Source organism: Haplochromis burtoni, unplaced genomic scaffold (assembly GCF_018398535.1).
Source record: "Haplochromis burtoni strain Fernald_Lab_line unplaced genomic scaffold, NCSU_Asbu1 Contig_24, whole genome shotgun sequence".
Classification (NCBI taxonomy): domain Eukaryota; kingdom Metazoa; phylum Chordata; class Actinopteri; order Cichliformes; family Cichlidae; genus Haplochromis; species Haplochromis burtoni.
In genome coordinates, this window is record NW_024582385.1 from 1198552 (window position 1) to 1216281 (window position 17730).

Consider the following 17730-nt stretch of genomic DNA (forward strand, 5'->3'; position numbering starts at 1 on the left):
ATGCTTCACAGTAGGTATGGTGTTCTTGGGATGCAACTCAGTATTCTTCTTCCTCCAAACACGACGAGTTGAGTTTATACCAAAAAGTTCTACTTTGGTTTCATCTGACCACATGACATTCTCCCAATCCTCTGCTGTATCATCCATGTGCTCTCTGGCAAACTTCAGACGGGCCTGGACATGCACTGGCTTCAGCAGCGGAACACGTCTGGCACTGCGGGATTTGATTCCCTGCCGTTGTAGTGTGTTACTGATGGTGACCTTTGTTACTTTGGTCCCAGCTCTCTGCAGGTCATTCACCAGGTCCCCCCGTGTGGTTCTGGGATCTTTGCTCACCGTTCTCATGATCATTTTGACCCCACGGGATGAGATCTTGCGTGGAGCCCCAGATCGAGGGAGATTATCAGTGGTCTTGTATGTCTTCCATTTTCTGATGATTGCTCCCACAGTTGATTTTTTCACACCAAGCTGCTTGCCTATTGTAGATTCACTCTTCCCAGTCTGGTGCAGGTCTACAATACTTTTCCTGGTGTCCTTCGAAAGCTCTTTGGTCTTGGCCATGGCGGAGTTTGGAGTCTGACTGTTTGAGGCTGTGGACAGGTGTCTTTTATACAGATGATGAGTTCAAACAGGTGCCATTCATACAGGTAACGAGTGGGGGACAGAAAAGCTTCTTACAGAAGACGTTACAGGTCTGTGAGAGCCAGAGATTTTCCTTGTTTGAGGTGACCAAATACTTATTTTCCACCCTGATTTACGAATAAATTCTTTACAAATCCTACCATGTGGATTCATGGATTTTTTTTTCACATTCTGTCTCTCACAGTTGAAGTGTACCTCTGGTGCAAATTACTGACCTCTGTCATCATTTTAAGTGGGGGAACTTGCACAATCGGTGGCTGACTAAATACTTTTTTGCCCCACTGTACACATAGGAAGTATAGAAAACAAAGCAATGAACGTAAAGAGCAATGAGCTCCTGTGTCTATCTTGATTACAAAATCATCTTTTGAATCTGAAATGTGGGGTATTGTAAAAGGCACTAGATACTTGATAATGACACTTGATATGGCAGACACGTTTCCACAAATATATGTCTATCTGTCTGAACCCATCAGAACCAACACTTTCAACTCCCTATCTATCCTTCCATCCATCCATCCATCCATCCAGCCAGCCAGCCAGCCATTTTCTTCCACTAATTCAGTTCAGTGTTACGGGAGGCATAAGCCTATTCCAGCGGTCACAGGGCGAAAGGCAGGGTAGACCACTGTTGACCCTTACCTTTTATTTGTATTTTTAATTTGGCTAGAAACAGAAACCAGAAGTGAAAAGCTAAAATTAAAATAGTAAAAAAAAACATAAAATAAAAATAAATTAATAAATGGGTGCTCTACGTAAACTGAAATAGTAAACTGACTAATTATCATGGTTCAAGATCATTTTCTTGTGTATATCCAGTCGGCTTCCAACACTGCTACTATTTTTAGAACACTTGATGAACGACCTGCTCTGTCTCCTTGTGCTTTAGCTCTGCAATGCATACAAGATTTCTTCTAATGTATCAAAATGATGATCTTTCATCTTGATTTTAATTTTGGGGAAAAAGATAATGTCACAACGAGCCAAACCTTTCACGTGGCAAAAAAATCCTGTTTTCAGTACAATGCACACATTCACTGTTTCCCCTGACATATAGCTGCTCTCTCTGTTATTTTTTAAACAAAGTACAGCAGTACAGCATTATATGGCTGTCATTTGTTTACTTTCCCCGTCACTCATTTACTACTTCCACAGAAAGAATGAGAGTGAGAGGGGCACGGCTTACCGTCAGGGCCCAGATAACTTTGAAGCGGTAACGGTAATGCTGCAGTGCGTTAATAAAATAAGAATAAAGCATTTAACTGACTAGTATTTCAAGGGGTCTTGACCAGTTGTTCATATATTACAGGTTTGAAGTAGGATTGTACTGGTATGAATGGTATTAATATTGTTTATTTCAAATCTAATGTCCAAACACTGGGAAAGCAAAACCAGTAGTTGCTTGTCAAATGTTTAGTCATTTTCATTATCTACAGTAGCATCATAACACATCGTGTTGCAGATCATAATGCTTAATAAATGTATTAATTTTTTCCAGTATCTGTTTCCATCTCTAAATTCTTGATGTTTTAGACATTAAAAATATTTTAAAATATTTGCATTTGATTAAAGAATCAGTGTAGTTAAATAACAACATGGTTTAAAGAGGATAAAACCTTTGATTTGATCCAAACCTCACAACATATCATGGAGTTAATGCAGGGATTAGAGAAATAAGGATTGAGCTCTGTATGACCATACAGCCAGTGATTTTAATCCAATCTCTGAACCCCGTCCACTGGGATGAACACTGAAGACAATCATTTAACATATGGCTGAATGATTATCCATAACAAGGCATAAAAGGTAATGAATCAACAAAACCAGTGGGGAAATGGGTTGATGCCAAATTAATTGATGCTCTTGTGTTAACATGTTTTCTCAATAACCAACCTATTTATTCCAGTTGTAAACATGTTATTAGCACAATACAACTGTTTGGTGGTTTTGATTTCTTGCTTCTCGGACAGCAGTTATTAAAAATGTCTCTTTGAATTGGATTTGCTTAGAAGTTTGTCATAAGATGTGATACAGGAAAATTTTAGCAATTCATCACAATGTAGCTTAGCCATACTAGATACAAACCCCTAAGTCTGCATTTAATAGTTAGTATAGATAGCATAGATACTACAGGTACTGATGTGTGAGCCAGTTTAGCCTCAAATTTGCTAGCAGTCTGAGTAGGTAGCTGCCTGCAACTGGGGCAAGATATATAGAGTCCCCGACTGCAGACCAGTGCTATACAAAGGCAGACAGAAGAAGATGAGACACGCATATACCAGGGAACAAAATGCCATAACTGAATGATCAACAACCCCCCCTCACTGCTGGGAGTCAAGGAGATTGACAGAGAAGGGGATTAGGCAAAATCCACACATACATACAAACAAAATACTTTGTGCACAGTGTCTGCATGTTTCCTTCCTGCTATCTTATTTTGGGTAGCTTCAGTCAGTGATAATGATCAGTTTTATTTTGGGGATGCCTGGCTGGAAGCGCATGGAGGGGCCAGACGTGCGTTGACAGGTCCTGTATTCCTGGCGCAGCGCATGTTCACATGCAGGTCTGATGTGGATGCTAAGTCCTAAAGACAGATACTGCATCTAGGCTGTGGGCTAAAGCTCGAGTCGCCGTTGAACATAAATTCACTAAATCCAAACAGTCACATGACAGCAGTGTCATAGCTTCCAAAATTATTTCAATAGTATCTAAAAAAATACAGCACTGCTGTTTGCTCACTAAAGGTTTAAAAGGAAGCGTCTGAATCTTTGTGTCTCAGGCTGGTATAAAAAACAAATAAGGTTGTTTTTCAGGTGTGTTCTTCCTTTTTACAACTACACGCTAATTACAAATTATAAAATGCTGATAGAAATATCAACGCTAATCATTTAAAAAAATGTGGCTTTACACTTCTCTATATGCTTGTCTTCATCCAGTAGCAGTTTCACAACTTAATTCTCAGTCTCCTCCTCCTCCGCTGTGGTTTGAATGGAGGTGAACTCACGCAGGGGGCTGTGGATGTCTAACATGGCTGCTGTTTGATACCCCCTGGTGCATTAGGGGGGTCGCTACTTATATTTGTCAAGGTCAATTAATGAATGCCGGGGTAAAGCTGGCAGGGTCCCCAAAATGCCCCCGGGGCTCATAAATTACCCAGAAGACACATTAAAGGACACGATTTGATCTCCTCCAATTAAGATAATTTAGATTTTTTTCCCTTAACCAAATGCCTACATAGCACCCAGTCAGGTGTAGCCTACATCACTGTTTCTCCCTGCCTCTCTCCCTCCCTCCTTCAGCCTCCATCCTGCAGCCTGCTACACCACAACAGTGGCAACAAACCATAGAAGGATGTCCTGCCTGAGCTAATATTTATTTATTTATATTTTTTTGCTTGCGTTAATGCACAGTTCACCCTGCGTGGCACCTTGATCCGTCATAAAACAAAAGAAAGGGTTTCTTTTTTTTTGTATTCCCCCCCCCCTTTTTTTTTTTTCTTTCTTTCTGATTTTTCTTTTTTTACGCCAGAGGCTCAGCTGTGCCCCCCACCACCCCCACCCCTGCACCTTTAAGGCAACGGAGAGGGAGGAAAGCGGCTGCGGAGAAGGAAGCGAGGTTTTATTCCACGGTGCTCTGAGGCAGGGCAGGTTATAAGCGCAGGGACCAGTGTGCGCAGTTTGTGTGTGCGGCTGCGGGGGGAAGATGCGTGTGCTTGTTGCTCGCCGGATGGAGAGAGGTGGCGAAGAGAGAATGAGTTTCCAGCGCAGCTAACAGTGAACTCCATGCGCTTTTTAATCCTCGACAGAAATTCCAACTTTTTACGCATTTTCTTCCCCGCACATACCTGAGATGACACGTTTGCCTCTTTTCAGGGCATAGACTTCTAATTCATTCATTCTTTATTGATTCTTTTCATTATTGGAGGCTTTTTTGGTTCTTATTTTTTTAATATATTTTTTCTTTGATGTTTTAATTTCTATCCGTGGATTTCGGTGTGCGCATAGGCAGTGCGTCCTGTGCTTTTGAGCCTCTGACTCAGCAGCAGCGGCAGCAGCACAGCTCACCTGGTCCGGAGCGCACCGAGCCGAGCTCCCTCATGTTCCACACAGAGCAGCACTCCGGTACGGGGGGACGGCTGCACTGAGGCCCGGCACGGTGCGGTCAGTCCTAAAAAAAAGAAAAAGAAAGGAGGGGTGAGACGCACAGTTGTGGATCATATACCATCTCCCGTTGTACCAGGAGACAATCAGCAGCAGGAAAAAGCTCAAACCTCCTCCTCTTCATCTTCTTCCCAACGTGAAGGATTGAGAGAGAGAGAGGGAGAGAGAGCGCGCCAGAGGGAGAGAGAGATTTGCAGGCTCCCTTTTCTTATATTGCAATTGACTTGGGAAAAAATAAAAAAGGGGGGAAATAATAAGAAGAAAGAGTGCGTGGAGAGAAGAAGAAAAAAGCATAAGCTTGGATATTGAACGGAGCGGGGCATGTGGATATTGGCTCTTTTCTTTTTCCAGTGCATCTTGAATGGTAAGTGATGCTTTTGCGCACATCGAACTTAAAGTTTATGCTGATTATCGAACAGAACCAAGCTGTAATTAATACGCGGGGTGGTCTGGAACCATTTCTACTTTGAGGATAATATTTATTTATATTTTGTCCCGGGAAAACGATGGGTAGAACAGGCTGTTGCTATGTCCTGTCACTGACAGTGGGGCTTTTGGTGGGAGGTTGATATTTACTTGCACAGTAACCTTTAATAAAGTGAAAATGTTTTATCCCCTCATACACCTTCGATATTTAACAATAACCTTGTGTAGATAGAGAAGCAGAGAGAGGGGAGAAATGTAGGTTGTGGATAGGTGCAGCCTGTACTGCATGAAGAACGAGGCTCTTTACAGGAATATTTCTATTTTCCTTTTTCTACAATGATTTTTTTTTAGTAAAATTTAGGGTCAAAATAATTGGAACAATTATCAGTTTTCATTTTAAATTTGTACAGAAAGGATTATTTATTCCCTCTCTTGAAGCTAAGCTGGGCCTCAGTTTGGCTGCATTTTCATACATCATTTTTAGGTGCCGGATCTGCACTGTTTATAAATCAGATTTCTATTTGTATAAATTATGAAAGTAATATTTTAGTAAATCATTTTGTGGGAACACAGTTGTGTGTTACTTGGTGCAATCAGCCTTTGGTTGTTTTAATCTCTATTCTGCTTTTGAGAGGCATTCAAACAAAAACCGTTATTTGCATGAAATAATTTCTTTATTGACATTCACAATGATTTTCTATTCAAAAATCTACTCATGTACCAAGAAATGAGCTGGTGAATATGTCACATATTTACTTTCATTCTGTAATTTATTTAAAGTTAAAAAAAAATTAACAAACTGCTTTGCACATGTAACTGCATGTTTGTGTGCTTTCTCTCAGATCTATTAATTGTCTCCTTGAAAAAGAATGAAAAGGTTGGCCAGTTGTTTTGTGTGTGTGTGTTTCTTTTTTTTTCCGGCATTGCACCCGCCATATTAGAAGCACAGACATGGAGTCATTTTGAATTGGGGGGAAAAAAAAGAGACAAGCCCTTATCACCCTTGCCCAAATGCACATCTCGCAAAATGCATCCACATCCCGTTTTGTATACAGTGAATTCCTCAAAAGATTGGCTTGATAAGTGGTAGTTGTATCTTTCTTTGGAGTGGGGGTAACTGATTTTTTTTTACAGCGAACACAGCAATTGGAAAAGGGGGGTGGTGAGGGACACGGGGCTGTGGGGTATAGGACGGGATGTGCGCATGTTGGGGGGCAGAAATCGTCTCGAAAGAAAATTGAGCTATTTTGAAGATCTTTTGAAAGATACGTGGAAGCAAAGGGGTTAAAAAAATAAGACTGGACACAATGTGAACTGAGAGTAGACGATGATGCATCAAGCAAAGATGACAGGAAAACCATTTTGTTGCCAATGTGAAGGGTTCTGTGAAGGCAGGGTTTATTTATAGGAGAGAATGGATTCAAAGCAAATTCTCTTTTTGCTGCAGCCGAGACGAGAGAATTTCCAAGAACACAAGAGGACACTGGTGTTCATTTGAAATCTAACTAAACGCTGTACTGAAATCCCGTTTGCAGAGCGAGATCCATGGCTTAGCTTGCTTGTGAATGGCTTTTTTCAGTCTCTTTGGTCCAGGCAACAGTGTTGCAAAATGGCTGCTACTAGAGACATCTACATGGAAACTTTGAATGGCAGCAACAGCACTTGTAACTGTGATGAATGCTACGTTCGAGGCTGCTGCTGATGCGGTACCATTTGTATCAGCAGACTTGAATCGTCTGACGCTGACCTTTTCTTCTCATTCAGAGATCTGAGCGTCGTTTTTGTGTCGGAAAGTAGAATTGACCAGTGTTCATTATGATGATCCCTGTATTTTTCCTGTGCCATGCTAAAATTGACAGTACACAGAATTAAAAGGCTGTGAGTGGTGATGTTAGATGCTATTGTTTCTGCCGTGCATTTGTTTTCAGTGGACAGACCTGCAAAGACTGCACTTAACGAGCCATTTCCATCCGAATCGTACATTTTTACACCTCTTGTGGATGGAGAGATGAAGCTTTACGAAATAAAGGCTTTTAGAGCTCTGGTCCGGTACAGGCTGCTGAGGTTGTCTCTATGGAGACCTGGGTAATGAGTGTTGCTGCAGTGTGGGCTTTGGGCTTGACAAACACTGCACTCTGTTCAGGTGACCCGATCAGTGCTTCTCGATACACATCACGGCCTTTCATTAATTTTCAAAAACTGATACACGTCTGTGCAGGTGTCGTTTGCATGCACTATATTTGCATTGGCTCCTAATAGAAAATGTATTTAAAGATTGCAGCTCCTGGCTATTTGCACAGCTTTTCAGTGATCATTTATGAATAGTATCTACTGTACAAACTCCATTTTGCACTGAATTGCTGTTTTCCAATTTGAGGACACATTTGCAAGCTCATCTACAAGAGATATAAACAATTCAGCACTGTAGAGAGTAAAATCTGCTGTAGAGTTCACTCCAGTGGTGCTTGAGCTTTTAAAGTGCTCTTACAAAAGTGTCTATCCTAAATGGAATAGGAAAAACATTCCAGTTATGAAGAGAGAAAATTGGGGAAATGGCATAATGTTGTTTTTGCTTAGCTATGCCATGGGGGGAAATCTGACACATGCTCAATTGGACACTAATAAGCTGTGTAAATATACAGTGAAGCGCCTCAATTGGCTCTTAGTATCACTCTGTGCATGTTTATTTTTAGCTTTTAGCTTGGGAAGGAAAGGGGGATGCTGGAGAAAAGGTCTTTATCGTGTTATCAAACATGATTAATGTCGGAGCAGACTTTAGTTTTCCTCAGCATTTGTTTCTGTTTTACAACATCGTACTGCAAACTTTTCACAATAACCAACAACTGTTTCCAGTTTTAAAAATATAAAACACCAAGACCCAGGAATATTTATTCAGATATGAGCAAATTATGTAATGAAACGTCACTAAACTGACATAAATCAGCGATGTGTATCTGTACACAGTGGCTCGGTCATACCTATATATTTTTATATTCATATCATTGTTCTAATCAGTAGAGCGTATAGTTCTAAATTTCTCACACTAAGTAACAACTTTCATTTGCTTTCCACAATATTTCCTGTCACAGAAGAGTGAAAAAGGAACTCGTGTTGGTTGTTCAGGAATTTGATCCATGTTATGTAAAAGATTGTGTTCCTCATCAAATATATAGTTAAAAAAACACTCAAAAAATGGGAAGGAAGAACTCCCTGAAAGCACACAGCAAGACAAAGCTTATTTTGCCAACATCTCATTGAAGTTACAGCATCTTAGTCTTAATTTTTCACAAGTGTACCTGCAAATCACACATCACTACCTTCAATCGAAAAGAGTTTTCTGAAGATAATCTAGGAGGCACGCTTCCCTGAAACATTTTCGACCAGACTAAATGTATTGTACACCGCTAAAATGAATTTCCTTATCTGTAATTTACAAGTGAAAAAATGTGTCTTGGGTTTGCTATTTTTAAATTTGGAGACGACTGCACACCAAATTTTCCTCCTATTTTACAGTTTTAGCCAATCGTCACCACACAAAACAGTGTTGCTTAGAGGTCACATCAGGGCCAGTAGGAAACTAGGTCTGTGCAGACTCTGGTCTTTTGGTATACATCTGTCACTTCACAGAGACAGAACGGGTTGACGGAGTCACAGCAACACACATCAGCAAACAATAACTGAGCTCAGTTCCTCAGTAGCACGTTAATATCAGCACACCAGTCAATGCAATGTAGGCCACTGGGAACATGAGTTTAAACTCAGCGTGTTTACTCTGTAAGTGCATAGTTGTCATGTCTTGATTTTGTTCAGTTAGGATCGGCACTCATGCTCGAGATAGTCATTTCTGACAGCTGTATTCATACATTCATGTTTACCGTTAGTAGAAACTGTAAAGTCAATATATTCTAAAACCTAAATGCATTTATTATGAAATAAACAGTGTTTGTGCTCTTATATTAGCTTAGAGTGTCGCAGTAGGATAGATTTCATTCACATTTGTTGTTTTTCTTCAAGGTGTTATGAAATCTGGTTCATTCGGTAATGTTAGAAGGCATTAGAGACTTAGTGTTTTTGTGGACTCGCTAATCACTCCGGGATTTGTCCGTGCCATCGGATCGAGGTTTTTTTTGTTTGTTTTTGCCACTGCATGCTTACGCCTTAGCTTGGCTGTGAGTAGACTCAAGCATATGTTAATGGATGCACATTGAACTGTTAAAGGTTTCATTTAACCCAGACCAGAATGCTTAAGGAGATGATAGTGTGTAGTGAGGCAGAAAAAGAGGAGGAAGAGAGGGGGGAAGAGGGACGCACACAGTCAGCTTGTGTTATGTGGTATCTAAAACTCAAAGAGTCATATCAAATCGCCCTGCTTTTCCATGCAGAAACAAGATTATTCTCAGCTTTTTTTTTACACTTATGAAGACTGAACTGCCTTTTTTATCCTTTGTCCAGTTAAAGTTCATGGCTGCGAGTGCCACAGCCCAAATTAACTGGTATAAGTGACAGAAATTGCTCGAGCCCTTTGTTCTTGACATTGTAATGATAATTCAGAGCATCCTGCTGCTTTTTTTTCTGGTTCTAGTCCATATTGCAGCTGACATGTGTGATAGTTCATTAAAGATATATGAAGATAAACTTAATAAGGTTAAAGTACAAAATGCTATGCAATCATTAGATCAGCCAAGCACTACAACATGCATTCAGGCTTATGGGTCTTTCACAGATAAGTGGTAACTATAAAAGTTGTTGTCGGTGTTTATGGCTATGGTATTCATATACAGCACATCTGCACATCTAGCACTTAACATGGACTCACAGATTAAAGGTAATACTCAAAAGTATTGAATGACATTTTGACAGAATATTGGCTCAGATCAGTTTTACACAGTTTAACTGATGGATCACTGCAGTTTAGCTTGTTGTCTAACCTGATTACCAGAACATCTTTGACATTTTGCGTGACATGTAAGCTGCATTCTTCAGAAATGGCCTTGCGTGAGTGTACAATGAGACAGTGTTACAGAGCAAGTAAAGTGGTTAAAAACAATGGACTAGAGTTTCCGGTACATCTTATCGGGACTAGTGATTTAACAAGATCACAGTTACCTAAGTTATTTGCATATGTAGGCTTTCATTAGAAAATAGGGCAGTAGGTTAATGCTGTGACCAGTCAGGTACAACAACAGGTAACATAAGCTCTCAAAATAAAGACCTTGGCTGTTTGTCCTTGAACTTGGAGGATTTTATTGAAATGGACTTCATTTCTAATATTCTGGATAAAATGTTACATTTTGACTTTTATTATCTAAAGCATGCAGTGTATCACTGTGAAAGTAGTGAGTTTAGCATATGAAATACACTCTTGGACTTTATTTGGTTCATCTGTTAAACTGCCCTTTAACACAAATGTCTAATCGGCCAATCACATTGCAACAATTCACTGCATTTATCCATACGGGCATAATCAAGCTCAAACTGGGCATCAGAATGGTAAAGAAAGGAGAAGTGACGTTAGATGTGGCATGGTTATTGGTGTCATACAGGTATGTTAAAAACTGCAGATCTATCTATTGGAGCTGTACCACACAACCACCTCTGGGGTTTGCAGAGAATTGTACACAAAAGACAAAAATATCAAGTGAGCACTGTTGATGTCAGAGGTCAGAGGAGAATGGCCAGACTACTTTGCACTGATAAAAACCAAATAACCACTGGTTACAACCACGGAGAGCAACATGCTGAATGTTGAAGCAGCAGAAGACCACTATGAGGACTGCTCCTGTCAGCTGTGTAGCCACAGAAGTTTAGAGCTTGGCTGTGGTTATCCATCAGGTATAAAAATAAATAAACACCAGAGCCAAGTTCTAGACACATTATGGAGTGGCCCCTTCTACAAATGGAATCAAAACTCAATCCAAGGGCGCCGGTTTAGCTCAGCTGGACTGAGCGGGCAACCATATGCTGCTGAGGGCGGCCGACCCGGGTTCGAGTCTGACCCGCAGCCCTTTGCCGCATGGCTTTACTGTCGGTCTTCACTGTATCTGTCTAGTAAAGCCAGTAAAAGGCCAACAAATATATTAAAAGGAAAAAATCAATCCAAAAGGGAGAAGAACACTAAACTTGTGCCATGATTTGGTTGCAATGAGCAGATATGAGGTTAAAATTGTTGACAAACACTGTTTCCCATCAACAATATTTGATAATGGAGCATCTACATAATGCACTGAATTTATATATGTTTACACTTACCGTTTTGCCTGATTTGAAATTTTCACATTATTTAAAAAAAAGTATGTAGAACAGACAAAATGATGCAACTACTGCAAAACAACACAGATTTGTGCACAGATCAGATTGCTGGTTTTACCTCATAGACCACAGAGGGAAGTTCTCATTTGTTATCCCTGAGAAGACGTGAAGGGATGTCAGCAAATTATACTAAACTAACACTGTCTAAACCAAAATGAAACCAAAATGAGACGTTTACAACAGAAGCATCTGAAACACAGTAATATTACAAAGTATTCCTCTTGAGCTTCACTCCATATCGATTTCATGCTGTTTACACATTTTCACGTGAACAAAGTGAAAGACTGCGTTGCTTGCGTTGCAATGATTGCTGCCTGGGATGAAACACAGAGGCAAGAGGTTCAAACAGCATCTCATTCATGTCAGTAATATAAAATACCTCAAGCTTGCAGCAGATTAACAAGACCAATGATGGCAGACACAGTGATGGAAGCATTTTTGCATGTTCGTCCAAATTCGCTGTCCTTGCGTTAATTGTAGACTTTAGAATGTGATTTCATAAAAATATTAATTGAGTCTTGCCCTGAACAAGTGGGAGCAATGTTCTGCTAAACTAAATTATACTGCTGGGAAATGATTTTATCAGATTTTATCAGCTGAACTCGAATTCTGTGGTCAGTTCGTGTAGAGGGGGGAAAGCTAAAAATGAACCATTTTAGAATAAACCTTCTTTATGGGGGGTGTGGGGGGAGGTGTTTACAATAAAGATTACCCAAGACAATCACTGACAAAATAGAAAATACTCACTTGTAATTTCTTCCTCTGTGGCTGACATATTCATTAAGCATACCAGACCGTGCTGATTAACATTCACAGTCCAGCTCTTTTCCTGTAGCCCAAAATGTGTAACATTTTCAAACATTCTGGCAAATGTTTCATTAAAGTGTTGCTCGCCCCCAGCTCCATTCCGCTCCAGTCTCAGCTCTATCAGGCCTTCCCCAGAAGTGATTATGCTAATTGCTGTTTGATCAGATGATTAAATTATAATTTGATTAATCCCAGGCACTAAACGCTCTGAATATGTTGATGTGTGTTTTGCTGCCTGGCAGTGTTTGCAGGGCCCCTGTCACCGGTGCTGCCAGTATAATTCACACAGCTCAGGTATAGGACAGGGAGTACGCGAGGCTCCGTCGGAAGGTAGTTACGGACACGAATGAAACAGCGGTGTTGATGTACAGCTGCGCAGTAATCACAGAAAACATGATGGTTAATAAAAGCTCACTCCCATCTGTGTGCTGATTGAGTGCAGCTCTAATGCAGATATCTGCCATTTTCTCAGCCGTCGCCTGTCCCTGTTCCTCTCAATTGACTGTGTATCCATCAGAGTGATTTATATTAGTGAGGTTGCAGATAGCCTCGTACAGGACTGCATGGTTTTTTGAAGTTCTGTAAAGCTAGCATTGCTAGTGTGACTGTGACTTCTTAAACCTCCTGACTGGATATAAATGAAAAAGCTAAAGTAGAGCTAGACACATGAAAACATCACAAATTCTAAACAATCGTTAAGAACCACAAAAATCCACGCTTAACAAATTGGCTCACAATTCTTTTGCATAGAAGCAATAAGGATTGTCTTTTCTAGTGGGGTTACTAAAGACAAAATGCTGTTGCCTCAAAGGGAAATGGTGGGCTGATGAGTGGAGGAGGAGGAGGGGGGGAGGGATGAGGGAGACAGTGATGGGAGGGGAGCGGTGATATTTTTCTGAGGCAGAAGAGTATGGCCGTGAGCAGAAAGGCAACAATGTCTAGTCATCTGACCCACAATCCCATTTAACCCCAGGACTTTGATTTGCCCTCCACTGTTAACTGCCACATTTCGCCTCCTTCTTTCTCTCCTGCAAATGGCATTCACTGTGCCCCGGGATAATAGGAAAACAACATGGCAATGAAGCAAAATGTCTTCCTGTTATAGCTCTCTACAGAGGCGGAAAATTCTCTAATCTGTTCGTGTGATACACAGTTAAGGAAATTCTGTTGTGTTTATTTTGATACAATAACCAGTGCCTATGAAAGACCATATTTACACAACTGTTTATATGTTCATCTCTATAAGTCCAGTAAATGAGTGAAATAAATACATCTATCCATTTAGGGCTCAGGAAAAATACATCTGCCAGTACTTGTAACACACCAAATACACTGTATGATTTTTACTCGAAGGATTAAGCAGCCAAGCATCTTCTTTTAAAAGTTTCCTTTGTACTGATCGAGCATTTTAATCAGAAGTGGAAATTTACTTTTTCACCAATACAACATCTCACCAGTCAAAGTTCATACATGTCCCACACATTTGCACTCGTGTTTAGCAGACTGAATGAGTGAGCATTGTTGTTTCTTTCCTTTGAAACGATGAACATGATCCCAAGTATTCTGTCGGTTATGAATGGAGCACGTGTCTCATCTAAAAACATGTCAAAGTGATCAAAGGGTGGAAAGTGAAATACACCAGAGCTGTCTGAGCTTCAGTAAACTTCTCACCCAGTGGTGACTAAACATGTTGGCATGAATGACCAAAAGCTGAAATCCAGCATATGTCAGATCAAGTCAAAAGGACAAACAGGTTAGTGGTGAAGTACACTACCGTGCTTTCTCTCACTTTCTTCTCTTTCTTTCTCACAGAGAAACAAAATCCAGCTGTACTGTAATTACTCTGCTCAGATGCATACCAAACATCTTTTCTTTAGGCTCTAAGCTCCTGTGCTGTGTCACAGTACCAGTACTGTGGATGATCTTCAGGCTGTCAGCCTTCCTCCTCCAGCAAATCTCCTCATTCATCCCTTCCTGCTGGGTTTAATGTCCTCCTCCTCAGCTCACCTGAGATCCTCTTTCTCTCTCTATCTCTCTCTCTGTCGGCTCAGTCAGTTGAATGGTACTTGATGGTATAGCGAGCAGAGGTAGGAGGAATTTTACTCAAACAGAAATAATGCCACTCTCCCACCCTCTAACAGCATGCACGGCGTATATTGTGCCTCACTAGATTTTATACAAATTTAAGTCAAGTGCTGTAGCACTGTTCAGAGATACAAGTCAAGAACTCACGAGAGCATCTCTAACTAAAACATCCTCTCTCAAAAAATGTACTCCTATTGCTGAAATAGAAAAAAAAATACCATTTTCAGTGCAAAATACGCAGTCATGTTAACGTTCTTGGGGTGTACTCGGAGTGACTGACAATATTCTCTTTTAATAAGTACATTAGTTCTTGTACAAAGAAAATGAAGTTAAAGAAATACTTCAAGATCTTCGGGAAAATGTATGAATTTGGTTTTTCTAAGCATTATGCTTAAACTAATGCCTCTAAAGCCAAGTAATTATTATGACAAATTGTTTAAGTGAAGGGTAAAGAAAGAATCGCTTTATGGATGTTCTGGGATTTGTGGAGTTCAACTGATTCTTTGAAAGCCTCACAGTGATCTCAAAACTGCAGGTTGCATGAAGCTATAAGCTGCAAGCATAACATTTATCTTTCATCCAGAACTGAGATAAAGACATTTAGACATTTAAGTCCAAATTTCAAATTTCCCAGAATGTCAAACTGTGTTTTTAAAAAGCATTATTTGAAATGGTCATTGTCAGTTGATTCTAGTACGGGATATCCCACCCACACGTGTCCTGGCTGTAGAGCAAGAGCATGGCATCTCATGCTACATGTGCTGTACCGTGTTTCTCTCCATCATGGAACAGATGTTGTAGACGTCTGTGAAGGTTCAGACCCAGCAACACACTCAGACAAAAACTGGTTCACCCGAAAGACAAAACTCCAAAACACAGACTTAACAATGTGGTGTATAAAACCAGTATGCAGGTTCATCTGTAACAGTCCTTGTGCCACGGATCAACACTGTTGCTTCTACATTAAACAGAAGAGCAGCGACATGGCTGCAGGTCTCTGCGACTCCGGCCATACAGGTGCAGTGGGCGAGCTTCAACCTTCCCTGTGATGCTCACAGTGACCCATGGCTGCAATGCTGGTTCATTCAGTCTTTGAGAGTGCAGGACCTGAAACACACACAGACAAAGTTCATTTAAAGACAAGAACTATGAGCCAAGGCCGACGTAAATGTGTTTTATCTACTTTATCATAAATGTAACAAAGTGTTTAGAAAGTTAGCACATACATGTCATTTTTCATTTCTTTATGTGTCCATCTATAGAACGCTGCATGTTATAGTCGTAAATCTGCCTGTTCTCTGTCAGAAACCTGCCTGCAGAAAATGAACCTAAAGTATGTAATGCAAGGATGTCATCACTTTAGAGATGGAGAAAGCATAAAGTGACAATTATGAATCACTTAATATGATAAGGAGATTCTGCAGGTCATTAATCAATGTATAAAACTAAAATAAAATGTATTTTTAGTGACACAGGATACAAACATGGAAGCAAGATGTATAATTAGGATTATTTATAATAAATATGAATAAATTAGTGCAATTTCTTTAACCATAAAGAATAACTAAATCCTTCAGGACAATGTCACATCAATGCACTGAACTCACTTGTTATCCACTCTAACAGCCTCCACATGTTCTCACTGTAATTTCCCCTCATGAATGAATTTATGCTGCACTAATCTGAATGTTTGCAGGGAAATCAAACGCATTTCACTCGCAGTACTCGAGCTGACTTACCTTTGTTTGAATGACGACTTGTACGCGCTGACTCCACAGACAAGGTACGAAAATATGTCAGGCTACGTCAATAGCGGTTGGTCTTCAGGGTTTCTACTCCACGGCCGTATTTCATACGGGTCCACATTTCCAATGCACGCTATTTTCTGCAAGTACCGCCGCTTCGCCTCTGGACGCAATCGGTCTCTATACAGTTCATTCTCTTTTGAGCTGCTTTTAAGCATCTTTCTTGTAGTCGTCGTTCCAACACAGTGTGTTTGGTTTGATTCGTAGACCCCGAAAATGGCGCTGCGCTCCCATAATGCATTGCGGCGTGACGTCAACTCCAAAGCCCTATAACTAGAACTACCTTTAGATTTCCCTTTCAGCGCCACGCCTTTCTCTTATTTTTGGCTCTGAATCAGTCTGCCAGCAGAAGATGTAATAGAAGGATCAACGACTGGTGGTCTTCTGTTAGATGGAGGTGACAGTGGAGAGGTACACTCAGGGTTCAAGGTGAGCAGGAACAACTAGCAACACCATTCTAGCACCTTTTAATAATAAGTCAACATACCTCATAGACAGGCTTCATTCATTTCATTGCCTTGTGTTACATCCACATTTAGGGTTACTTTGTTAACCACCAGGTAAACTAAAGTAGAAGCTGAGATATGGCCAGCCTACTGACAGTTACTAACAGCCATGGGCTGAGAGAAAAAGAAAATGTTATGTCTATAACATCGTAGTCTAAGGAGCTTGGAAAGAAAAGCATCTGGACTTCTTTAAGTTACTTGAAGATGTTTCACCTCTCATCTGAGAAGCTTCTTCAGTTCTAAGGTCAAATGGTGGAGAGTCCCAGATTTAACCCCAGTGGGAGTTTCCCCCCAAAGAGGTCCTCTACCTCAGCGGTCCCCAACCCCCGGTCCTCGGACCGGTCCTTCAGTCGTTTGGCACCGGGCCGCGAGAGTTGAGGCTCAGGTGTGAAATGTATGGTTTTCAGGGATTTTATCGGTTTTCAGCGTTATTTTGTTATCGTTATTTTTCCTGGGTCTTTTCACGTGTGTGTATGAATAAATCTTCTTTTTTTTCGGTACCGGTACTAGTTTTATTTTGTTGTATTTATCCGCGACACCTTAAGGCCGGTCCGTGAAAATAATGTCGGGCATAAACCGGTCCGTGGCGCTAAAAAGGTTGGGGAACCTGGCCCCACCTTATCATGCGAATTCCTGAGGTCAGATGGCCCAGGATGTGAGTGGGCGTTAAGGCGTCTGGGAAGGGATCTCAAAACTGGATTATAGATGGCAGAGAGTTGGTGTCGTAAAGCCCCGCCTCTGTTCAAAGATGGTCGCTCACAGTGGACATAGATGGCTTCTTTCACTCCTCTTTCAAACCATCTGTCCTCTCTGTCCAAAATGTGAACATTGGCATCCTCGAAAGAGTGACCTTTATCCTTAAGATGCAGATGGACTGCTGAGTCTTGTCCTGTGGAGGTGGCTCTTCTGTGTTGTGCCATGCGCTTGTGAAGTGGCTGTTTGGTCTCTCCAATGTAGAGGTCTGGGCATTCCTCGCTGCACTGTACAGCA

The 17730-nt window shown here is 40.8% G+C and overlaps 1 protein-coding gene across 4 annotated transcripts in view; it reads left to right on the forward strand.

Annotated features, from left to right (window-relative positions):
• Positions 1-4198: 4198 nt before the first annotated feature.
• Positions 4199-17730, forward strand: part of dscama (Down syndrome cell adhesion molecule a) — a 111240-nt gene continuing 97708 nt past the window's right edge. For 2 of the 4 annotated variants that reach the window (XM_014337987.2, XM_042218823.1), the window contains exon 1: positions 4199-5166. In XM_014337987.2, the coding sequence (XP_014193473.1) occupies positions 5124-5166 (43 nt within the window). In that variant the 5' untranslated portion in view covers positions 4199-5123. The remainder of the gene's footprint in view (positions 5167-17730) is intronic. The other 2 variants (XM_014337988.2, XM_042218824.1) reach the window with 2 other exon arrangements.